Consider the following 25,851-nt stretch of genomic DNA (forward strand, 5'->3'; position numbering starts at 1 on the left):
AATCCATTATTAAAGAGGAGATAGCAGGGCATCTGGATAGAAATGGTTCGATCAATCAGACGCAGCATGGATTCATGAGGGGAAAGTCGTGCTTGACGAACATGTTGGATTTTTATGAAGATGTGACTAGGGCGGTTGATGGAGGAGAACCGGTGGATGCGGTGCTTTTGGATTTCCAAAAGGCATTTGATAAGGTGCCCCATAAAAGGCTGCTGAAGAAGATTAGGGCACACGGAGTTGGGGGTAGTGTGTTAAAGTGGATTGGGGACTGGCTATCCGACAGGAAGCAAAGAGTCGGAATAAATGGGTGTTTTTCCGGTTGGAGGAAGGTAACTAGTGGCGTGCCGCAGGGATCGGTACTCGGGCCGCAACTATTTACCATTTATATAGATGAGCTGGAGGAGGGGACGGAGTGTAGGTTAACGAAGTTTGCAGACGACACAAAGATAAGTGGAAAAGTGAATCGTGTGGAGGACGGAGAAGATCTGCAGAGAGATTTGGACAGGCTGAGTGAGTGGGCGAGGATATGGCAAATGGAGTATAACGTTGAGAAATGCGAGGTTATACACTTTGGAGGAAATAATAACAAATGGGATTACTATCTCAATGGAAACAAATTAAAACATGCTACCGTGCAAAGGGACCTGGGGGTCCTTGTGCATGAGACGCAAAAGCCCAGTCTGCAGGTACAACAGGTGATCAAGAAGGCAAATGGGATGTTGGCCTATATTGCGAAGGCGATAGAATATAAAAGCAGGGATGTCTTGATGCACCTGTACAGGGCATTGGTGAGGCCGCAGCTGGAATACTGTGTGCAGTATTGGTCCCCTTATATGAGGAAGGATATATTGGCATTGGAGGGAGTGCAGAGAAGGTTCACCAGGTTGATACCGGAGATGAGGGGTTTGGATTATGAGGAGAGGCTGAGGAGATTGGGTTTGTACTCGTTGGAGTTTAGAAGGATGAGGGGGGATCTTATGGAGACTTATAAGATAATGCGGGGGCTGGATAGGGTGGAGGCGGAGAGATTCTTTCCACTTAGTAAGGAAGTTAAAACTAGAGGACACAGCCTCAAAATAAAGGGGGGTCGGTTTAAGACAGAGTTGAGGAGGAACCTCTTCTCCCAGAGGGTGGTGAATCTCTGGAATTCTCTGCCCACTGAGGTGGTGGAGGCTACCTCGCTGAATATGTTTAAAGCGCGGATGGATGGATTCCTGATCGGTAAGGGAATTAAGGGTTATGGGGATCAGGCGGGTAAGTGGTACTGATCCACGTCAGATCAGCCATGATCTTATTGAATGGCGGGGTAGGCTCGAGGGGCTAGATGGCCTACTCCTGCTCCTATTTCTTATGTTCTTATGTTATTAATGGACTATTTAGTTCATAGGCATTCAGATGGATGGAGACGGTGGATAGATGAGCAGATAGATGGACCGATAGATACATAGAGAAATAGACTGAGACATGCAGAGAGATAGACTTTAGAGAAAACTGATGGTTACGCACCCTCCTGGAATTGGCTGTCGCTGACCCCTACCCACACCGCCGGTTTATAAACCGTTTCTCCTGTCCTTATGTGGCAGATGGTTCCGCTCTCTTGATCCCCCTCACTTCTCCATTTCATACCGCGGGCTCCAGCTGACATTTGTATCTCCCTTTCGCACCCATTATTTTGGTTATGTTGCCCTATTGTCTCTCCCCATCTCCCAGTCTCCCCTCAATCATGTAAAATGAAAAAAATTCCTTTCAGAGTTTTTATTTGCAAGGGATCCCTACCGTTTTGCAAAGTCACTGATTTCTTAACGGTAGCCGCCCGCGAACAGTGACTGTGAGGTTTTATCTGCAGTAATATCATCCCAGAGTATTGTGATATCGACAGAGTCCAAACAAGTCCTCCGAATTCCGCACCTCCGTGCGTGAGACAGAGACTGGCGCGAGATACGAGGAGTACTCAGGGTATGGTCGGCAGCAGGGGAACAGACAACTACCACTTTAAGCTGTCCCAGCTGCAGCCCAGTCACTCGGTTGCGTATGGATACGGATCGCTGGCCATGGATAATTTCAGGAACACACGGCGACTTGCTCTAAACACCACAGTCGGCGCTTGGAGATATCAACAGAGCGGTCCAAACCGTTTGATATCTTGTCATTGCATTTTGGATGAACCTGAGGCAGATTCACCGTTGAAGGACATAGCTTTAAATTGAGGGGTGACAGATTTTGGACAGATGTTAGAGGTAGGTTCTTTACTCAGAGAGTAGTAAGGGCGTGGAATGCCCTGCCTGCAGCAGTAGTGGACTCGTCAACATAAAGAGCATTCAAATGGTTATTGGATAAACATATGGATGATATTGGAATAGTGTAGATTAGAGGGGCTTTAGATTGGTTCCACTGGTCGGGGCAACATCGAGGGCCAAAGGGCCTGTACTGCGCTGTAATGTTCTATGTTCTATGTTCTATGAAGTTGAAGTTTATAATGAGTGGGAGCTGGAAGAACGCAGGGTCAGCGGCTGCAAATCAGAACTCCACTAATACATAATTTGAAGAGCATGTCCTCTCTATATGTAATATATACATACATATATGTGTGTGTATATATATATATATATAATATTATATATAGATATATAAATTACATACATATATAGATATTACTTTGTCCACCGTGACTAGAATGAACTGGGGCCTGTTAGAATAACTCTCTTGCCACTTCCTATATTGGTCTGCAGTTTTTTTTTCCTGCTCACATTTAGATACGTAATTGTCCTGCCAAATCACGGACCCAATCTGTATCCGCCGCCATTTCAGAAAATAAATTCCCGAACACAAAACCAAGCTGATTTTAAACGAAAAAAAAGTTTCTTCCAATGTCCTCTCGGATTCTTTTTGCATTGCGCATGTAATTTTCGCTGTTTCTGACCCTGCTACAGATCAATGCTCATAAACATCTGTATGCCATTATCAACCTTCGCTGCTCCAAGTCCAACAAGCTCAACTTCTCCATATCTCCTGGTATCATCCCTTCTTCCATCCACGAGTGTACTGCCACAAGGGAAATGTTTTTGTTCATTGTCTGGCGATGATTCATCCTGAGTCGTTCGATTCTAGGCAACTGCACCAGTGCTTTGCTATTTCTGTCTGGTCTACGGGGGCGGGCAAGGAGGCAAGCCCCAGGCCAACTTCAGGAGGCACATGTTTTGAACCTGCGATGCTGCTGCTATTCTAAAGTACACGTTTGCCATCGATTCAACTAAACAAAGCGTCCTCCTCCAGCATGCTGATGCCATCCGAGCTTTTTTCTATAACCATCATATCACTGAGTCCTCGACACCCAGATACAAATTGGAAATATCTCTTCAGGGGAGAGTAAGCGAATGGTGTCTTTGTGCAAAACTGAGACGCTTCCACAGAGACTTACAGCTCTGTGGCACCTGCCTCCTGATTACATTTCAGAAGCAGTTTTTATTCAGTTTATCCGCATCCACAGATTTTATTTCGAAGTTTTTTTTCTCTGAGAAACTTGGAGTTCACACCAGTGAATGGTTTCAGAATTTCATGTAATTTGAGCACGGACGTACGATTCCAGACCACACGTCCAGAATCTTAGAATATTGGCACCGACACACATGTTCAAATATAACAGGGGCAGAAGTGGGATTTATAATCTATTAAACGAATAAATATGTGTCATTAATTATTACAGTGAAAGTACCAGGTTAACGGTTTCAGTCAGCTCCTGTGGAAAGGAAGCGTACCATCCTTTCGTGGACTGAACAATATTGATCTACAGCACTGCTGCCTACTGTCAGTCGACCTCTGCAGTGAACTAATCAGATACTCAATTTTAAATAAGAAGTGGCGGTGACGCCATGTCCTCAAGAGCGATTAGCTCGAGAAGCAGTCTCACAAATAGACCTCCGGGGTGATTTAGGTTTATCTGACAGCATTCCACGTTTACCAGCGCATTCAAAATAGGCGGTCCCATCAACAGACTTCTATGTTGCTTCTGCGAATATGTGGCTCTCTTTCAGTTCACAGCCAGTGAATAAATTAAGAAAACAAAGCGGCAGAATAGACCTCCCCATTTCCAGTGACAGCACATAGTCTACCGTTCAATCGATACAGTGCAGGAACTCACCAAAGTTTCTTCAGTAGTACCTTCCAAACCGCCATCTTAGCCACCTGGAAGCACCAGGGTAGCCAATGCATATGTAAATTAGCACCTGCAATTACCCTCGAAAACACACACATCCTCGCTTGCAACTATATTTCCTTTCCTTCAGCCTCGGTGTGTCAAAGCCTTGGATTTATGTTCCGAATATCCTCATTCGTGTGCCCACTAAAAAAAAACTACTGGACGGCAAAAAGGTGGCTCACCACCACTTTGTAAACGCGAATTGGTGATGAACAATGCATTCTGGCTTTACCAGCGACACCCAGAAATCATATATATATAAAATAATTTTGCGCACTTTATAACGTCTCAATATCATACAGAACCGATGAAGAACTGTAGGTTGTAGTCATCTTGGAAGCTATTTTCAAGAGGAAATAGTCCCACACAAATGTCAACCCAGCCTTGTTCATCACAAACTCTCCAAATATTTTACATATTTCTTTATACCTCGCATTTCCGTCTGTCTTCTTTTTAAATGGAGGTTTGCCGTTCCGTTCAATAACGTAATTTAAATGAGGATGGCGAGCGTTGCTGCAGCACAGCGCCAGCGGCCCGGTTTGAATCCCGACTTTGGGTCATTGTCTGTGTGGAGTTTGCAACTTCTCCCCGTGTCTGCATGGATTTCCTCCGGGTGCTCCGGTTTCCTCCCACTGTCGGAAAGATATGTAGGTTAGGTGGACTGGCCGTTGTAATTTGCCCCTTGGTGTCCCAGGGTTTGTTGTTTAGATGGACTAGCCATGGTAAGTGGCCTGCTAAATGAGTTATGGGATAGACGAGGGAGAGTGCCTGGTTAAGATACTCCGTGAGAGTATCGGTTTAGATTCGATGGGTCGAATGTTAATGGATCTGTGATTCTATGAAATGAAAAAAATCATGATTTTCTCATGAATGGCGAATGAGAACTGACATTTATTTTATCCCTAAATACCCCGTTGGATCTCGACCACCATTAGCGAACAGAGGGGTTACATGTGACTCCAGCCCCAGGCTGACACCTAACTGCCCTCTGAAATGGATCTTGACGTATGCAGCTATACCAGAATTATCGAAAATGGACGATGGACGCTCAGGCAGGCCGATCAACAGTACCTTTTCAATGGAAATTGGATGAGCATCAGATGCTGATTTTGCCAGCGACGGCTATGTCCCACATTATGAAAAAAAACATAAATAGTACTTTTCTCTGGTGATCAGTATCTTGCAAGAGTAGTTCTTCTCCCCCGAATTGAATGTTGTATTTGTAAGTGACCCCATGTCGATTATGGACCTTGAACGTTATCGCTTATGCCATCTCCTCACCTCTTTCCCTAAAACCTGCAGTTTTGTATTCCAAGCATTTATCCGATTCTGCTGACTCGACACGCCCATGCAATCCAAATCATCCCATCTTGCTGCATAAGGAGGAAGCTCTCCTCAGCTGCTGTCTACGGTTTTGTGCAATTAGCTTCAACCTGTAAATCCCATCTTTTTGTATTAGCAACAACACGTTAGACGCATTTACGATATTTATTAAATCTACTGACCCCCCGACTGAAATTTGAAAGCACCAATTAAATTACCCCTAACGGACTGTGCTGCATCATTTCCCACATTTACTGAGAAAGGTAACAGGATGGAGAGTGCTTCTGCAGGAAGTGACGTTTGCAAGCTACTGTCAAACAAATCCTCCGTTGTTTAAAAAGTTACAGCAAGAACAACTACCTTCAAAAGTGCTGCTTGACCAAACCCCGTTCGTACATACAACTAGCATCGAATGAAAAGATCAAGTTTGCTATCTAATCTGGATGCCTGTATTTTTGACAAGTGAGTTACTGTCAGAACTGGAGTGGAATAACGCATCTATATTTCAGTTTGAGTTGGTAGCGCTCTGACAGTTGAGTCAAAAATCATGCACTCGGAATTGAAATTAAGTCTGCCATTCGGGGTGTCACTACTGCAGGAACCATGCAATTTACGAGCAACTATTTTCCGGTGTAATTATAGACGGATCTCACCTCTCAGGGAATTGGAAGTGATTCCACAGCCCTATTCAGAGAACTGGAAACAGTTACTCTTCTGTGCTCGTGTGTCAACCTAGAGAACCCATTCAAACCCCCCGTACACTGCCCACTATAATGTTACTGGCATCCGCAAGTTTGCTGCACTGTTTGCTTCATATTAGCAGTGACTTTAATTTAGAGAAAAAAAAAACATTGTGTTGAAAGCACTGTGAAATGTCATGACGTTGCAATAGAGCACTCTGTCAATGTTGGTCTTCAAATGTATTCTTTCTTACACACATCATTGATAAAATTGTTAATGCATTCAATGTTCCTCTGACCAGGTATGCTCGCCTCTCACGTGGAACAGTCACCTTCTATCGTATCGATCGCAGCACGGGAATCGGCGACGCTGAACTGCACTTTGGTGAATATTGGCTACAGCAACATGTTCTGGTACATTCAAAAATCAAACCGGGCAATTGAAGCTCTATTCTATTCCGCTGGAGAAGGGTTTGTTACAAATTGCACTGCCGATTATTTTACGGCCAAGAGACCCAGCAATACGCTATTTACTCTCAATTTGAGGGACGCGGCTCTCTCACATTCCGCCGTCTACTTCTGCGCTTGTAGTTTCGCACAGTGTGTGAGATAGCGAGTCTGCAACGACAAAAAAAGTCTCGGATGGGTTAGCCTCCAAGCCAGCGTTCAATTTCCGCCACCAGGCGGCAGCAGCAGACTGACGCTCAGTGAATTTTCTTTACCACGAGGCCATGGTGTTACAAGAATGAAAAAGCCACTCTGTTCATGTTGCCGCAACAGGGCATTGAGTGAACTATTCAATAAATCACACGGCTCCTCCTCTTTCACCATTTGCGTTCTACTTGTTTTCTGTCTCGTATCGACTCAATCACCTTCCTCAAAGCATTGATGAAAACTTGCTTCTGAAAGTCTTTCAGAAAGCCCTGTCTTGAGATCAGATACTTGCTTATATTAGACATTTCTGCGTAAATATTTCCGCAGTGGTCCTTGAAGGCACCAGAGAATGGGAGCTCAGGAGAACATCTGAAGACCTTCAAAGGCACTTGTCACAGTGACCTAGTGGCATTGTCGCTCGTCGCTGGTCCACAGATCCAGGGTCATGCTCTGACGACCTGGAATCAAATTCTGCCACGGCAGACTTTAAAATTGGAGCGTTATGAAAATGTGGAAACAAAAATATAACAATGACCCATGTAAATATAGCGATCACTTATGTCCTTGGTGCGGCACCGTGGCGCAGTGGTTAGCACTGCTGCCTCACAACGTCAATGACATGGGTTCAATTCCGACCTTGTGTGACTGTCTGTGCGGAGTTTGCATGTTCTCCCCGTGTCTGCCAGTGTTTCCACTGAGTGCTCTGGTTTCCTCCCGTGTACCAACAATGTGCATGTTCGGTGAATTGGCCATAGTACATTACCCCTCAGTGTCCAAAGATGTGCAAGTTAGGTGGATTGACACAAAATGATTCATTTAACGGGCTAAACACGTGCGGCTATGGGACTAGGGCAGGGGTGAGGTACTCTGTCAGATAGTCCATGCGGACTTGATAGCCGAATGGGCTCCTTCTGCACAGTAGGATTCTGTGATTCGCTTCAGCTATTCCCTGTGTTCTACATTATTAATACCGCTTGGGTAAACAAATTTCTATTGATTTCTCTGTCGCATTTCATGGTGAATGCCTTTTGTTAATGACATGCTGCTTCTTTAGTATAACTTTAAAAAATAATATTCTTAATAACAACAATAACAATGGTTTTAATCTTATATGGGACAGGAGATTCACCTGCGAGGCTAACATAGATATTTTTGATATCATACAATGAAAGCAAATAATACGAGAGGAACAATTCATATTGCATCAACTCTCGCAAATTCTGTTAAAACACTTCGTAATATACATACATTTTTAGCACAACACTCAAATCACTTCTTTCAAAAAAGAATAATACGGCTCGTCAATCATTTTCTGACAGGAAGGCAACGAGACCAAAACTTTGGGAGTTCTGTATTATATGGTCACTAAACAAAACAGGGTGCAACTCACGTAGTGCAGCATTTGCGGCAGAGTGATACGTTAAAGTGACTCGACTGGGAATCCAAAAGCGCAGTCTAATAGTTTGCTGCACTCGTACAAATTTCACCACAACAACTCTTGGAGCCATTAATTCAACTATATACTTGAAATTTGTTTTCTGACCAATCGGTTACATGGACAGGTTGAATAAATCATCTCCTGACTCAACAAAGCCTACCCACCAACCACACAGCACACCTCAGGGAATATGTTCCACTGGACTTAATTAATCCAACAATACCGATGCATAGTGATTCTATCCAACAGAGTTCTGCCGACATAGCGACCCCGTCCCTCCTCCCCTCACCCCAATCTGAACATTTCTCATTCTCTCTCGACACCAATGTCCCAACCAAAGTTTAATAAAGCTTCACCATGGCATCCTGACTCTTATACTCAATGCCCCGATCAACAATGGCAAACATGCCATGCGTCTTGTATGCCACCCGAGACAAGTATATATGTATATACTTATAAGTATATACATATATACTTATAAGTATATACATATATACTTATAAGTATATACTTATAAGTATATACCGCCCTATATGAAGTATAGAATATAGAACATAGAACAGTACAGCACAGAACAGGCCCTTCCGCCCACGATGTTGTGCCGAGCTTTGTCTGAAACCCAGATCAAGCTATTTCTTCCCTATCATCCCGAAGTACTCCATGTGCCTATCCAATAGCTTCTTAAATGTTCCTAAAGTTTCTGACTCCACTATCCCTGCAGGCAGTCCATTCCACACCCCAACCACTCTCTGAGTAAAAAACCTACCTCGGACATCCTTCCTATATCTCCAACCATGAACCCTATAGTTATGGCCCCTAGTTACCGTTCCATTCACCCGAGGAAATAGCCTTTGAACGTTCACTCTATCTATCCCCCTCATCATCTTATAAACCTCTATCAAGTCTCTTCTCAACCTCCTCCGTTCCAAAGAGAAAAGCCCAAGTTCCCTCAACCTTTCCACATAAGACCTACCCTCCAAACAAGGCAGCATCCTGGTAAATCTCCTTTGCACTCTTTCCAGTGTCTCCACATCCTTCTTGTAGTGGGGTGACCAGAACTGCACACAATATTCCAAATGCGGTCTCACCAAGGTCCTGTACAGTTGCAGCATAACCCCACGGCTCTTAAACTCAAACCCCCTGTTAATGAACGCCAACACACTATAGGCCTTCTTCACGGCTCTATCCACTTGAGTGGCAACCTTCAGAGATCTATGGATCTCTCTGTTCCTCCACATTCTTCAGAACCCTACCTTTGACCTTGTAACCCACATTTAAATTTGTCCTACCAAAATTAATCACCTCGCATTTATCAGGGTTAAACTCCATTTGCCATTTTTAAGCCCAGCTCAGCATCCTATCTGTATCTCTTTGCAGCCTACACAGCCCTCCACCTCATCCACTACTCCACCAATCTTGGTGTCATCAGCAAATTTACTGATCCACCCTTCAGCCCCCTCCTCCAAGTCATTTATAAAAATGACAAATAGCAGAGGACCAAGCACTGATCCCTGTGGCACTCCGCTGGTAACCGGTTTCCAGTCCGAAAATTTTCCATCCACCACCACCCTCTGTCTTCTGTTAGATAGCCAGTTACCTATCCAATCGGCCAAACTTCCCTCTATCCCACACATCCTTACTTTCTTCATAAGCCGACCGTGGGGGACTTTATCAAACACCTTACTAAAATCCATGTATATGACATCAACTGCACTACCTTCACTACTGCACTACTTAGTTACCTCCTCAAAAAATTCTATCAAATTTGTGACGCAAGACTTGCCCTTCACAAATCCGTGCTGACTATCCCGGATTAATCTGCATCTTTCTAAATGGTCGTAAATCCTATCCCTAAGGACCTTTTCCATCAACTTACCGACCACCGAAGTAAGACTAACCAGTCTATAATTACCAGGGTCATTTCTATTCCCTTTCTTAAACAGAGGAACAACATTCGCCACTCTCCAGTCCTCTGGCACCACCCCCGTGGACAGTGAGGACCCAAAGATCAAAGCCAAAGGCTCTGCTATCTCATCCGTTGCCTCCCAAAGAATCCTAGGATTCTGCCCAGGGGACTTATCAACTTTCAGTTGAGTCAAAATTGCTAGTACATCTTCCCTACGAACATCTACTTCCTCCAGCCTATCAGCCTGTGACACCCTCTTTTCTTCAAAAACATGGCCCCTCTCCTTGGTGAACACCGAAGAAAAGCTTTGCCAGACAAAGCTTGGGACAGGCTCCTTGAGAGGCAGATTGATTCAAGAGGTCAGAGGGTTGTCTTAAGAAGAGAGATTGTGCAGTTTAGATCTATGCTCCTTGGAGCTTAGAAAATGAGGGGGGATCTAATTGAGGTATACACGTTGATAAGGAGAATTGACAAAGTAGACGTTGAGATGATGTGTCCTCTTGTCGGGCAGTCCAGAACAGGAGGGCATCCTTTTAGGATGAAGAATAGTAAGATTAAAACAGAGATGAGGAGAACTTATCTCTGTCAAAGGGTTGTGAGTCTGTGGAACTCACTACCCCAGAGCGTGGTGGATGCTGAGACTTTGTGTAAATTTAAGGAGGATGTGGACATATTTTACTTAGCAAGATTTGACGGGCTGTAGTGGAAGGACAAGAAAGTGGAGTTGAGGCCGAGATTAAAACAGCAATGATCGTGTTCAATCGCGAAGCAGACTCGAGGGGCTAAGTTGTCTTCTCCTTTTCCCAGTTTTTAGGAATCTTATCATATGTTGTTAACTAACAAGGGGGACACGGGATATCAAGTGTGGGCAGAATTGAGGCGTTGAAGCCACTGTAAAACCAAGCATGTCATTATTGAAAGGGCGAGCAGGCTCGAGGGGCCGAAAGGCTTGATCCAGTTCTGAATCATAATACGAGTGTAAATGTCTGCAAGTCTTATTTGCACCGAAATTAACTCCAGACTGCTCTGGTTCTGTATTTACTAAAAGTATATTCCTGTCCTGAATTCCACAGCCATGAGTAACACTTGACCTGTGTCTTCTCGTTGTTTCCACGAATGTATTGGAAAAATGGATCAAATCACGATTTTGCATTCGGAATGCAATGAAGGTACATAAAAATAAGATTGGATTTAGGATCAGGATTGAACATCTCGTCACGTTAACGCTGCTCCGACATTCAATGCGATAATGAACAATCGGATTATGGTGTCTATTTCACTGTCCTTTCTTCTCGCCCATTGCATTTGACTTTCTTGCCTATCAGATATGTTTCTAACCCAGCGCTTGATACACTTAATGACTCATACTAGCCTGTTCCCAAACAAAATATATATCTTTTTCCACTGAGGTTCGTTCGCCTTTTGCATTCTTTTGTTCGGGAACAGTCTAGTCATAGAACATAGAACATAGAACAGTACAGCACAGAATAGGCCTTCGGCCCACGATGATGTGCCGAGCTTTATCTGAAACCAAGATCAAGCTATCCCACTCCCTATCATCCTGGTGTGCTCTATGTGCCTATCCAATAACCGCTTAAATGTTCCTAAAGTGTCTGACTCCACTATCACTGCAGGCAGTCCATTCCACACCCCAACCACTCTCTGCGTAAAGAACCTACCTCTGATATCCTTCCTAAATCTCCCGCCATGAACTCTATAGTTATGCCCCCTTGTAATAGCTCCATCCACCCGAGGAAATAGTCTTTGAACGTTCACTCTATCTATCCCCTTCATCATTTTATAAACCTCTATTAAGTCTCCCCTCAGCCTCCTCCGCTCCAGAGAGAACAGCCCTAGCTCCCTCAACCTTTCCTCATAAGACCTACCCTCCAAACCAGGCAGCATCCTGGTAAATCTCCTCTGCACTCTTTCCAGCGCTTCCACATCCTTCTTATAGTGAGGTGACCAGAACTGCACACAATATTCCAAATGTGGTCTCACCAAGGTCCTGTACAGTTGCAGCATAACCCCATGGCTCTTAAACTCCAACCCACTGTTAATAAAAGCTAACACACTATAGGCCTTCTTCACAGCTCTATCCACTTGAGTGGCAAACTTTAGAGATCTGTGGATATAGACCCCAAGATCTCTCTGTTCCTCCAGAGTCTCCAGAACCCTACCTTTGACCCTGTAATCCACATTTAAATTTGTCCTACCAAAATGAATCACCTCACATTTATCAGGGTTAAATTTCATTTGCCATTTTTCAGCACAGCTTTGCATCCTATCTATGTCTCTTTGCAGTCTACAACAGCCCTCCACCTCATCCACTACTCCACCAATCTTGGTGTCATCAGCAAATTTACTGATCCACCCTTCAGCCCCCTCCTCTAAGTCATTAATAAAAATCACAAAGAGCAGAGGACCAAGCACTGATCCCTGTGGCACTCCGCTGGCAACCTGCCTCCAATCCGAAAAAAATCCATCCACCACCACCCTCTGTCTTCGATCAGACAGCCAGTTACCTATCCAATCGGCCAACTTTCCCTCTATCCCACACCTCCTCACTTTCATCATAAGCCGACCATGGGGGACCTTATCAAACGCCTTACTAAAATCCATGTATATGTCTAAGTCATTAAATGTATCAAGCGCTGGGTTAGATAGATATCTGATAGGGAAGAAAGTCAAATATCCCCCAGCTCTCGTCACCTTCAAAAGTGTAAACATTCTCCAGGTATCCATGTTATCAATTCCCCTCTGGATCTTATGTAGTTTAATAGGATCAGACGTCATTCCTCTGAACTCGACTGGGTATAGACCAAAGCTTTTCAAACATTCTTCACTGAGCAACTACTAAATCCAAGGTGTAAGGGTATATCATAGAATCCTACAGTGCAGAAGGAGGCCATTCGGCCCATTGAGTTTTCACTGCCACAATTCCCATGCACCAGGCCCTATCCCCATGCATTTACCCAGTTAGTCCCCCTGACACTCAGGAGCAATCGACCATAGCCAATCCACCTAACCCGCACATCTTTGGCCTGTGGGAGGAAACCGAAGCACCCGGAGGAAACCCATGCAGAAACCCAGGTAGTTTATACAGCATTCTAGCCTCGTGTAATCCTTCGCGTATTTTAAACCTCGTGAACACACACACAGTCTCTACAATGTTTTTTATATTTTCAAATTGTTAATAAATGTTGGTCTACAATATTTCCATTCACATCAACAATTATTCTAGGATTTTGGCGTGTCAGTTCACATTTCGATGCAGTTACTGTTGAGAGCCCTGCAATTTATCCAACTAACAGCTGGCAGTAATAGCTGTTGCTGCGTTTGCACCATGACTGCCTTCCTGCAATTCTGGAGGGTGTTCAACCCTGCATTATTCCAGGTGAAAGACAGTGGCTAACCGCATGAGCAACAGAGTATCTTCCATTTCTTCCCGTGTTGAAACGTCAAAATGTCATTTCTAATTGGTGGTGCACAGAAGTTTTGACAATACGTGTGGTCTAGCTAGGGACAATGAAGCATAACTTGTTTTTTAAAAGTGCATTGTTGTTGCCTAGATGCAAGGGTGAAGGGTGAGTGATTACACTTTAGATCAATTGTGGCACCCATTTTCTCTATCAAAGTAGGTGTGAACGAGAATCAGGGTAAAACTCACCATGGGTCGGAAAAAGCACACAGGGCGATGCTTATAGTTCTTGGGGACAAATCAAGGCAACTGCAGCATACTAGCGCACGCCAATAACACCAAAGAAGCAATAAACTTTCACTTCTTCATCAGTGACTTGTTTTCAGGTGCTTGCTGCTTACTGTTCAGTCATCAATATCGTTCACGACATATAAGACATAAAGATAATCTGTGCCCGTATGCTGCAAGTCCAGTTCAAAACTCAGGTATCGTCTGATAAGTGGAGAATCAATATTCGCTCCAGATACGCTTTCTACCTAATAAGCAATACATTCGTCACCCCTGCCTGCCACTGCGGTTTCTTAAGTTTGTTTTCTATGATGTATGGTTTACTAATCCCAAAATTAACGGAAGCCCCTCATTCCTATCCATTCAATTAAACGCGCACATGAGTATGAGTTGCCTGGTATGGAGGGGCTTGGTTATGAGGAGAGATTGGGGAAACTGGGGTTGTTCTCCTTGGAAAGACGGAGGATGAGGGGAGACTTAATAGAGGTGTATAAAATTATGAAAGGCATAGATAGGGTGAACGGTGGGAAGCTTTTCCCCGGGACGGTGGTGACGTTCACGAGGGGTCATAGGTTCAAGGTGAAGGGGGGGAGGTTTAACACAGATATCAGAAGGACATATTTCACACAGAGGGTCGTGGGGGCCTGGAATGTGTTGCCGGGCAAGGTGGTGGAGGCGGACACACTGGGAACGTTTAAGACTTATCTAGACAGCTATATGAACGGAGTGGGAATGGAGGGATACAAAAGAGTGGTCTAGTTTGGACCAGGGAGCGGCGCGGGCTAATTGTTCCTGGTTTCTCATTTCAAGGCTTCATTCTATGATCATCTTGCTGGTGCCAGTACAGAGTGAGACTGCGGATAGTTGGGAACCTGTCTCGGGGGCAGGGAATTCATATGGTGTTCGTGGAAGTGGAAATGACTAGGGTTGGGAATCATTTTCCGATCGGGGCCATTGTGATCTCCTGGACTCGTTTCGATCGCCTCAGGGGGTCGGAGAGGAATTTCCCAGATTTTTTTCCCCATATTGGCCCTGGGGTTTTTCACTCTGGGTTTTCGCCTCTCCCTGGAGATCACATGGTCTGGAATGGGGGGGTGGGGGTAAGTTAATAGGTTGTAATGAACAAAGCATCGTAGCTGTGAGGGACATCTCGGTGGATAGGATATTGGTATGTAGATAGGCTGGAAAATTGGGCGGGGATCCTGGATTCAGGATTCAATCCTGGACCGGCGAGCGGCGCGGGCTTGGGGGGCCGAAGGGCCTGTTCCTGTGCTGTATTGTTCTTTGTTCTTTGTTCTTGAGTGTATTCCCTTTGTTCAAAAAAATCTCCACTTGACATCTCCGTTCGATGGATAGCAAAATAGGCTGGCGATATTTAAAGGCAAAGCACTGGGCAGGCCAATACTAGAACTCAGTTGTAATCGTGGATTAAACGACTGAGGTACGATAATGGACAGACGGTTCCATGAGAGCGAAAATGTTCTAGGATATGCGGATTAACAAACTATATAGCAGTTGGGTATGTGAATGTTTACTTTTACCAATTAGTTCATGAGAGTTTAGTGTCGGTGGAGAGGACAACACCTCTTGCCACCCCTAACTGGCGTCGAGGAGCTGATGAGATTACATCTTGAGGTGCTGCAGCCACTTGCTTTAGCTGCACCATAGTATTGTTAGGAAGGACTTTGCAAATCACAGTGAGGGGGAGGGACGTATTTTCAAGTCATTATGTTGCGTGACTTTATGAGAAATCTGTGTGGCGTTGTAACTATGCGCCCGGTGTCCTCCCCGTATAGGTGGTAAATTCTGCGCGTTCAGAATGCGCCAACAAAGGGTCTTCAGTGATTTTCTGCAGTGCATCTTTCAAATGACGGACATAGAACCCCTGTGGGTCGATGCTCAATTATGACCAGTTAAATTACATAAGAACATAAGAACATAAGAAATAGGAACAGGAGTAGGCCATCTAGCCCCTCGAGCCTGCCCTGCCATTCAATAAGATCAAGGCTGATCTGAAGTGGATCAGCTCCACTTACCCGCCTGATCCCTATAATCCCTAATTCCCTTACCGATCAGGAATCCATCTATCCGTGATTTAAACATATTCAACGAGGTAGCCTCCACCACTTCAGTGGGCAGAGAATTCCAGAGATTCACCACCCTCTGAGAGAAGAAGTTCCTCCTCAACTCTGTCTTAAACTGACCCCCCTTTATTTTGAGGCGGTGCCCTCTAGTTCTAGTTTCCTTTCTAAGTGGAAAGAATCTCTCCATCTCTACCCTATCCAGCCCCTTCATTATCTTATAGGTCTCTATAAGATCCCCCCTCAGCCTTCTAAATTCCAATGAATACAAACCCAATCTGCTCAGTCTCTCCTCATAATCAACACCCCTCATCTCTGGTATCAACCTGGTGAACCTTCTCTGCACTCCCTCCAAGACCAATATATCCTTCCGCAAATAAGGGGACCAATACTGCACATAGTATTCCAGCTGCGGCCTCACTAATGCCCTGTACAGATACAGCAAGACATCTCTGCTTTTATATTCTATCCCCCTTGCCATATAGGCCAACATCCCATTTGCCTTCTTGATCACCTTTTGCACCTGCAGACTGGGTTTTTGCGTCTCATGCACAAGGGCCCCAGGTCCCTTTGCACAGTAGCACGTTGTAATTGTCTTCCATTTAGGTAATAATCCAATTTGCTATTATTTCTTCCAAAGTGAATAACCTCGCATTTGTTAACGTTATACTCCATCTGCCAGATCCTCGCCCACTCACTCAGCCTGTCCAAATCTCTCTGTAGACCTTCTACGCCCTCCACGCGAATCACTTTTCCACTTATCTTTGTGTCGCCTGCAAACGTTGTTACTCTACACTCAGTCCCCTCCTCCAGATCGTCTATATAAATGGTAAATAGTTGAGGCCCCAGTACCGATCCCTGCGGCACGCCACTAGTTACCATCCGGCAACCAGAAAAACACCCATTTATTCCGACTCTCTGCTTCCTGTCGGATAGCTAATCCCCAATCCACGCTAACATCCTACCCCCAACTCCGTGTGACCCAATGAGTGGATGATGTGCTCACCAAGCGGGCTGCCTTGTTCTGGATGAGATGGTTAACTATTATTGGAGTCACATTCAGTCGGGCAAGAGAAAATTATTGCAGCACACGGCTGAGACGTGCAATGTAAATGTAACTTCGGGGAGTCAAGAAGTGACTTCCTTGTCGCAGACTTGAAAATTCGCAGCTACACTTGCTGCTACAGTCCTTAGGGGCTCGCTCATATATACTGTTGTAAAATCCAGAATGACTGTGGTGTGTAGTGTGTAATGGGAACTCTCCATTATTTGCAAAAGTGTTGCTTCATGTTTACATCAACAATTATCCGAAAAATGTTTTAAAAATGACCCGACTGCCATCTCCCTATGGAACGAGGAGTTTGGTATACCCAATGTCGGTATGGTTACGTTTGCGTTAATGCTTTGTTCGTTACAAAGTTTTGTACTTCACGTTGGACTGTCAGTAGCTCCCTAGATTAATAAATTAAATTGAGACGACGGCAAATAATCCTATTTTTGCAGACTGCCCTTCGTTTTTGTGGACTATTTGCTCTTTTTTTGCGAATTTAGCGTTGCGTGTGACGTAATTGGTGTGCATGGCCCGGCATCCATTATTTGAAGGAGCATTGAATCTACGCAAGCTGCAACTACCTCTTGCTTCTGGAAAAAAAAGCATTTCGGTGTTCTGCTGCGGTATTCTTCTTTGATTTGTGATGCTCAAAACCCGTCATGATATGGAACTGGTCTTTTACTTAACATAGAACATAGAACATAGAAAGCCACAGCACAAACAGGCCCTTCGGCCCACAAGTTGCGCCGATCACATCCCCACCTCTAGGCCTATCTATAGCCCTCAATCCCATTAAATCCCATGTACTCATCCAGAAGTCTCTTAAAAGACCCCAACGAGTTTGCCTCCACCACCACCGACGTCAGCCGATTCCACTCACCCACCACCCTCTGAGTGAAAAACTTACCCCTGACATCTCCTCTGTACCTACCCCCCAGCACCTTAAACCTGTGTCCTCTCGTAGCAACCATTTCAGCCCTTGGAAATAGCCTCTGAGAGTCTACCCTATCCAGACCTCTCAACATCTTGTAAACCTCTATCAGGTCACCTCTCATCCTTCGTCTCTCCAGGGAGAAGAGACCAAGCTCCCTCAACCTATCCTCATAAGGCATGCCCCCCAATCCAGGCAACATCCTTGTAAATCTCCTCTGCACCCTTTCAATGGCTTCAACATCTTTCCTGTAATGAGGTGACCAGAACTGCGCGCAGTACTCCAAGTGGGGTCTAACCAGGGTCCTATAAAGCTGCAGCATTATCTCCCGACTCCTAAACTCAATCCCTCGATTAATGAAGGCTAGTACGCCGTACGCCTTCTTGACCGCATCCTCCACCTGCGAGGCCGATTTAAGAGTCCTATGGACCCGGACCCCAAGGTCCTTCTGATCCTCTACACTGCTAAGAATGGTACCCTTCATATTATACTGCTGCTTCATCCCATTGGATCTGCCAAAATGGATCACTACACACTTATCCAGGTTGAAGTCCATCTGCCACTTCTCCGCCCAGTCTTGCATTCTATCTATGTCTCGCTGCAACTTCTGACATCCCTCCAAACTATCCACAACACCACCTACCTTGGTGTCGTCAGCAAACTTACCAACCCATCCCTCCACTTCCTCATCCAGGTCATTTATGAAAATGACAAACAGCAAGGGTCCCAGAACAGATCCCTGGGGCACTTAGTGCAACAACTTATTTTTGCATTGCGCCTTTTTTATATAATGGAAGGTCGCAATGTTTTTCCCATGCGTATTATTAATCTAATTTGATGCCGAGTCAGTTGTGGAGTTAACAGGCCAGATCAGTCAAAACTTGGGAAACATATACAGGTTGTGGTAAATGAAAAAAAAAACAAGGCAAAGAGGAGGAAAGTGGTAAAGCCGGAATTTGAGAGCTTATGGCTTCGGCGACGAAAGCACAATTATTAATCTTGAAACAACCATAATTGGGAATTTTCTCAAGGGTGAATGGGGCACAGCTATTACGACGACTTAGGTGGTGAAAGTCGTTTACAGAGATATGCTGCAAGGCCATGGAAAGGTTAAATATGCAAAGTTTCAAAATCAAAGTGTTTCTCAATCAACACTCAGTGTAAGTCAATGGCCACAGTGGCAACAGGCGGAAATGACCTGTTGTGAGTTAATACACACGGGCAGCAAAGTTCCTGATGGCCTCAAGCATGAGAAGGGTAGGGTGTGGGAGAAAAGCAAGGAGAGGTGGCAAAGTCCAGCCTAGAGATAAGAAAGGCGTGGGTGAGTGTTTCAGCAGCAGAAGGATTGAGACAGTGTGGAATTGGAAATAGAGACCAGAGTGATGATCACACAGTGCGTGATAAGGCGATAGGACGAATTGATTAATCAATGACTTCTTGTGTAAATTCTTATTGGATTAACAAAAGTGGAAATTATATCATGGCTTTGCTAGAATATATAAGAATATCTGCATGGATTGGCAGCAACGTTTCCAACAAATGGCCACAGATACAACAGAATTTACGTTGATTAATTGAAACTTGTTTTAAAGGGAGAGACGTTGCCGAAATTCTTCGAATTGTATTCATCATGATAATCGCAAATGTGTCGAATTTCAAAAGAATATAGCAATGAAAAATACCATGGGAGCAACAATTCTAACTGCATAACAGGTACACTCCGATTGGCTGAGGTATTGCCAAGTCGAAAGAGGGGTCTGGATAGGGTGGACTCTCAGAGGCTATTTCCAAGGGCTGAAATGGTTGCTACGAGAGGACACAGGTTTAAGGTGCTGGGGGGTAGGTACAGGGGGGATGTCAGGGGTAAGTTTTTCACTCAGAGGGTGGTGGGTGAGTGGAATCGGCTGACGTCGGTGGTGGTGGAGGCAAACTCGTTGGGGTCTTTTAAGAGACTTCTGGATGAGTACATGGGATTTAATGGGATTGAGGGCTATAGATAGGCCTAGAGGTGGGGATGTGATCGGCGCAACTTGTGGGCCGAAGGGCCTGTTTGTGCTGTGACTTTCTATGTTCTATGTTCTATACACTGGTCCGCACACTGGTTGATAATTGAAAACAAAAGCAGCGTCGTAAAAATGTTTTCCCTATAGAATAGAGGTAATTGGCTAAAGATTTGTGTTACATCCGGAAAGCCCCATTGCGAGCTCTCTGAATAATAATTAACCAAATGCAGTCATAAAGACTCTATTATTTAGGAAGATTTATTTTAAGGATCAGAAAATAATGCCCCAAGTGATATCATAATCAACAGAGCACGAATTTTTTAAGACAGGTGGACAAATACTTTAAAAGGCAGCGGTTGCAGAATTGTCCGGGATGAGCAGATGAGAATGAGCAGGGCGGCACAATAATAGAGTGGTTAGCACTGCTGTCTCACAGCGCCAGGGACCTGCGTTCAATTCCGACCTCGGTTTACTATCTCTGTGGAATTTGCACGGCGTGTCTAGGTTTACTCCGAAAGACGTACTAGTTTGGTGCATTGGCCATGCTAAATTCTCCCTCAGTGCATCTGGACAGGCGCCGGAGTGCACTTGGTAAAGGTTTTTCACATTTATTGTGTCTTAATGCAAACCTACTTCTGAATTCATGTTACAATTGAGATGCGGCGACTGGCAGGTTAGGTCAGTTGGTTAGACCTCCACAGCGTTGCTTCCATTCCCGTTCTGGCTGTGGTTATTAATAAAGTCCCCGCCTTCTCAAGCTTGCCTCTCACCTGAGGGTAAGATGCTTCAGAGAGTGTTTGCAGACTCGATGCCACTTCTGCAGTGCAGGAATTTTGTAATTCAATTATGCCACGTGGTGTAAGTGCACCCAAAGATTTGAGTCCAAGATTTTGAAATAGGGACAACATTGTCAATAATAGGCACTGGATTTATTGGCCATTATTACAAAGAATTACAGGGATGTCGTCCCTGGTGTCAAACAACAACAAAGCGATTTCACTGAAAATTAAGTATAAAGCCTCACTCATGGGGCGAATGTTAGTTTGAGGAAAATATCCCGGTCAATTGCATTACAACAGTTTGTTTTCTTTTTGAGCGCTCTTGAGAGCAAAGGTGCTGGTATGGAGTGAGACCATAGCAATGGCAACGAAAATTCAACGTTCCTTCCTTAAACGATACAATGATCTCTGGTGTAATTAAGCACTCAGGCAATCAATTCGACTATCAATGTAGAATGTTTCATTTTCCAACTTACAGCGTCACTCTTGCTCACAGGGAGTTTCAGTCTTGTCATCAACATTTTGCAAACAGAACGAACGGTCTTCAGAGACTCATTGCTTCATACACCCTAAGCCGCAGGGCCACCTTTATTTAACGGACCGTTTTGAAGTACATGTCTAGCTGATTTTTGTTGACCTACCAATTTGCCATTGATCCATAACCCTTTATTCAAGTGCACTTCCAATTATGTTGTGGAAGTTTCCAGTTAGCTTAGTATATAGTTATAGTTACTTTGCCGTTTATCTGAAAATTATTCCTCTGATTAACAGTTATTTTCAAGCTGATGTATTCCCTTATTTAATTGGTTAAAACAATTCATGATTTTGAGTACCTCAATTCAACCTTCCTTCATGTCACCTAATCTGGGGATGTCTGGGTTACATTTTTTGGTCTCTCTAAATAATGTACATGTCGACAAAGCGGGTAAATAACAACGGTTCGATGTGTGAGAAACTGTCCGTGCACCTGGAGTCAATTGAAAATTGCATTCCAAAGATGCACATCTATTCATCTTAGCTTTAGAAATGAGAAATAACTATCTGCTTTGCTTTGGTGGGCAAGAACATTTTGTATCGGATGCCCTTGAAATGACGTCACTTCCGCAGCATACCATAAGCCGTGTCTCAATAGCAGAGGAACAACAGGCTGCGAAAGCAGAGCTCGACTGCAAGAGTGAAAGGACGGACCAAAGTTTGTTATCATGTACAGGAGCCTGTTTTTGCTTCTTCTCCCGGGTGAATGTTTGTTACTTATGTTACTTATGTAGATAATTTGACTGACCTCATTCTGATTTTGGAAACACGGATTTTGTGTCGCTTCATAAACAATTCAGCTTGTGTGGATTGCTTATGGCTTTCGGTTGGTGAGGCAAAATAAATACAATGCCACAGAGGAAACTTGGATTCATGTTCGAATGAGAAATGTTTTCCGGACTGTGGCTCAAGGTTGTGGGGCTAGGAGTAACTTGACAGTTCCTTCAGCGTTGAACTGTGTTTCTGAAAATGGCTATATCTTTTGATCTAATAAGATATTGTTAAACTTTTAAAAGTATCTGTATCAAACGCGTCTTTTCCATAATGTTGCCGAACATTCCAATCGAGGCAGAGTTGGCAGCTGTAATTTAGTAAATTGACAAAAACATTCTTGCCATTCTTATTGTCCCAGTTCACATTTGATCTGATCTCTTTCTTATCTGCTTCCCCAGCCCCTTGTAGGAGTGCCCTCTTGTTCCATTGGTGGAAACGGTTGTCCGTTGTACAGGGGAGTACAACGGAGATGAATTGTTACCAGAACGATACCGACCATAGCTACATGTATTGGTATCGCCAGCGCAGTGGAGCGGGCTTGCAGCTCATAGTGAACTCAATTGGCGTCTCAAAACCCACGGTTGAAGAAGGTTTCAAGGAGAGGTTTAAAGCCAGCAGACCCAGTTTGAAGTCATGCAACCTGAAAATACAGAGCGTGGAGCCGACTGACACTGCGCTCTATTACTGTGCTGCGAGTGAGCACAGTGACTCAAGGGGATGCAAACCCTGGTCAAAAACATAACTGCCTGCGACGCTGTTTGCCGCAAGTTCCGAAAACACCAGTAAATATTGCTTAAAAAACAAACTGACATTGACGTCGTTAGGCGCCGTTTCCAACAACAAACACATTGGATATTTTTTTTCCATAGCCTCTCAGCACTGCCTGAAGTACATTTCGAAATTCATGCCCCAACCACGTACTTTCCAAGCACAAATCGAGGAGCCTTGATGATGCGTGCGAGTACTTAAGACAGCGCAATTATCTCAACCTACCTCGCCTGTTCAAATCTCCTTTATATTTTATCTCGCTGGCTCTCATTTCACAAAGAGCAGCTAAGTAATTCATTGCAAATACATTTCCATATTTCATTTGAAAATTACTACCGCGTCTCCTGAATGTTTTCAGGCAATGCTTTCCAGCTTTTTATAACTCAACATGTTAAAAAGGCGAAGCATCTCATCATCTACGGGCCTTTTAATTTGATCTTTAATCGGTGTCGTGTGTTAGCCAGTCTTGGTGCTAATATAAATGTTTGTCCTTACTCTCGAGGAAAACCTCATCAATGAATTTAAAGTGAAAAATATCATCGTCTTCACTGACTGGATGTTGAGAATCACCATAATCACTGCCCCCTGCTTAAAATGAAAGCAGTTTCTCCTGATTTACTCAATCAAAACTCTACATACATTCTATAATTTCCATGTGTTCTGCTCGGCATTCTCCTTCACCTGACGAAGGAGCAGCGCTCCGAAAGCTTGTGGTTTCAAATAAATGGACTATAGCCTGATGTCGCGTGATCTCTCATCACATCGAGAAGGCGAAGGATAACGTTATATTCCCATGTATTGTTTTACCAGCATTCCCGATTTTTAAAAACTGATTTATAACATTCGCAACGTTCCCTTTGTTAGTTAGAATTGCAGAGGCTTCACTGGCTTTTCAGCTAATGGAAATTCCCGAGATAGATTACGGTGAGCAAACAAGGAACCCACTAATTGACGACTGAACTTGGAAACATCATCACCTGGAAGTTCCCCTTCACGCCATCCACCGCACTGACATGGAGATAAATCGTCCTTCTTCACGATTGCTGAGCCGAAATTATGCAATTCCCTCCCTCACCGCAGTGTGTGTCTGCCGACTCAACATGGACTGCAGGAGTTCAAGAATGCAGCTCACCACGACCTTTGGGGCTGGCCACCCCGGTGGCGCCCACATCCCATGAATGAAATAAACTAATAACATGTCAATCGTTCGAACTTTACAACCATCCCCATCGTCCGCATATATTGAGGATTACAAGATATCGGCAGGTGCATAGGAACAAAGGAACAAACGAACAGGTTTGGGACATTCAGCCCATTGAGCCAGCTCCACCATTCAATGAGATCATGGCTGATCTGTACATTTGGCCATATCCCTTAGCACCTTTATCAATGTCAAATTTGGAGATAGCAACTGATCTAACGTTAACTGCCTATTGTGGAAAAGAGTTCTAACACTCCATCACCACTTGCATGTACAAATGCTTCCTAACATGTGTCGTGAACGGTCTGGTACTATTTTCTAGAAAATACCCCCAAATTCTAGAATGTAAAATCAGTGCTCTGCCTTTTCCTGTTAATATCTTGAAGACTCTGCGTTCTCTACTTCATTGTTATTCTTGCAGTTGCACGAAAAGGAATCATCCAATCTGCTTGAATACAGAGGGAGAAAGCTATTGGGTGATCTTGCAATGACGTCAGACACTTTAGGAACATTTAAGCGGTTATTGGATAGGCACATGGAGCACACCAGGATGGTAGGGAGTGGGATAGCTTGATCTTGGTTTCAGATGAAGGTCGGCACAACATCGTGGGCCGAAGGGCCTGTTCTGTGCTGTACTGTTCTATGTTCTATATGTTCACCTAAACGAATCACGAGATTCGGGGGCAAACGGACTAAAACAAGTGAGAGTTGTTCAAGACTGAGACGTTGAAAGGACGGTTGAACTTCTGTGATAATGCTGTCTGCTGCTTTCCTGCAGGCTATCTGCCTGCTGTTCCAAGGTAACATTTCATCCTGCTAATTTAGACCAATCTTTATCTGGGTTTGGCTCCTAACACTCGGTACCAAAGACATAATGGGGCAAGTCATTTAGTAGGTTCCTTCTTTGTTCCCAACAATTCTACTCCGGAATTTGTATTAGCTGCAAAGCCAGTGAAGCATCTTCTGCAATTTCAACTTTAAAAAAGGGATTTTGAGGAATTTCTAACTGGGTAAATAAAAGCATGATGTGGAGATGCCGGCGTTGGACTGGGGTAAGCACAGTAAGAAGTCTCACAACACCAGGTTAAAGTCCAACAGGTTTATTTGGTAGCAAATACCATAAGCTTTCGGAGCTTGCTGCTCCTTCGTCAGATGGAGTGGTCTCTGTGTATGACAGAGACCACTCCATCTGACGAAGGAGCAGCAAGCTCCGAAAGCTTATGGTATTTGCTACCAAATAAACCTGTTGGACTTTAACCTGGTGTTGTGAGACTTCTTACTGTAAATAAAAGCAACCAGGATAGATGGTAAAAGGTTTAGGGACATAATTAATTGTTAAGCTTGTTGAAGCTGTTTTTATTTTTAAAAATCTCAGGGTTTGTGCCAAAATTTAGTTTCCATCTCTAATTTTTCCAGAACGGTGTGTGGCCAGCCGCCTTCTAGCACTGCTTGCAGAGGTAAGGTTGGCAATATCGATTGCTAAACAATCTCATTCTGTATTCATATCTCATTTTTTTCAAGTATTTGTAATCGACGTTTTCGCTTGACCATGGCAAAAAATGCATTCGTTAGGCTCGAGATCCTTTATTGCTCAGATCGGTGAATAACACCGATAATAAATCGCTGGACTGGCCATGGGTGCGAAGCAAGGCAACCGAGGCCGCGTATGCAGCGGGAAATATGGGCAACTGATTGGCATTTTTTTTCGCTGAGTGACTTTTATGGCGGTCAAATCTACCTACTTGGCTTCGTTCCGGTGTGAACTTGGCGCAAAAGAATGACCCGTTGCCTGAAAGGCGAGCGGAACGACCAAGAGGTCCATCG

General features: G+C 44.2%; 1 protein-coding gene across 1 annotated transcript in view; it reads left to right on the forward strand.

Moving 5' to 3' along the window:
- Window positions 1-5,898: 5,898 nt before the first annotated feature.
- Window positions 5,899-25,851, forward strand: part of LOC144480362 (immunoglobulin lambda-1 light chain-like) — a 101,408-nt gene continuing 81,455 nt past the window's right edge. Inside the window, exons 1-3 of the mRNA XM_078199785.1 lie at window positions 5,899-5,980; window positions 6,501-6,788; window positions 19,782-19,797. Coding sequence (XP_078055911.1) covers window positions 5,962-5,980; window positions 6,501-6,788; window positions 19,782-19,797 — 323 coding nt within the window. The 5' untranslated portion in view covers window positions 5,899-5,961. The remainder of the gene's footprint in view (window positions 5,981-6,500; window positions 6,789-19,781; window positions 19,798-25,851) is intronic.

Source organism: Mustelus asterias, chromosome 28 (genome assembly GCF_964213995.1).
Source record: "Mustelus asterias chromosome 28, sMusAst1.hap1.1, whole genome shotgun sequence".
In the NCBI taxonomy this organism is placed as follows: domain Eukaryota; kingdom Metazoa; phylum Chordata; class Chondrichthyes; order Carcharhiniformes; family Triakidae; genus Mustelus; species Mustelus asterias.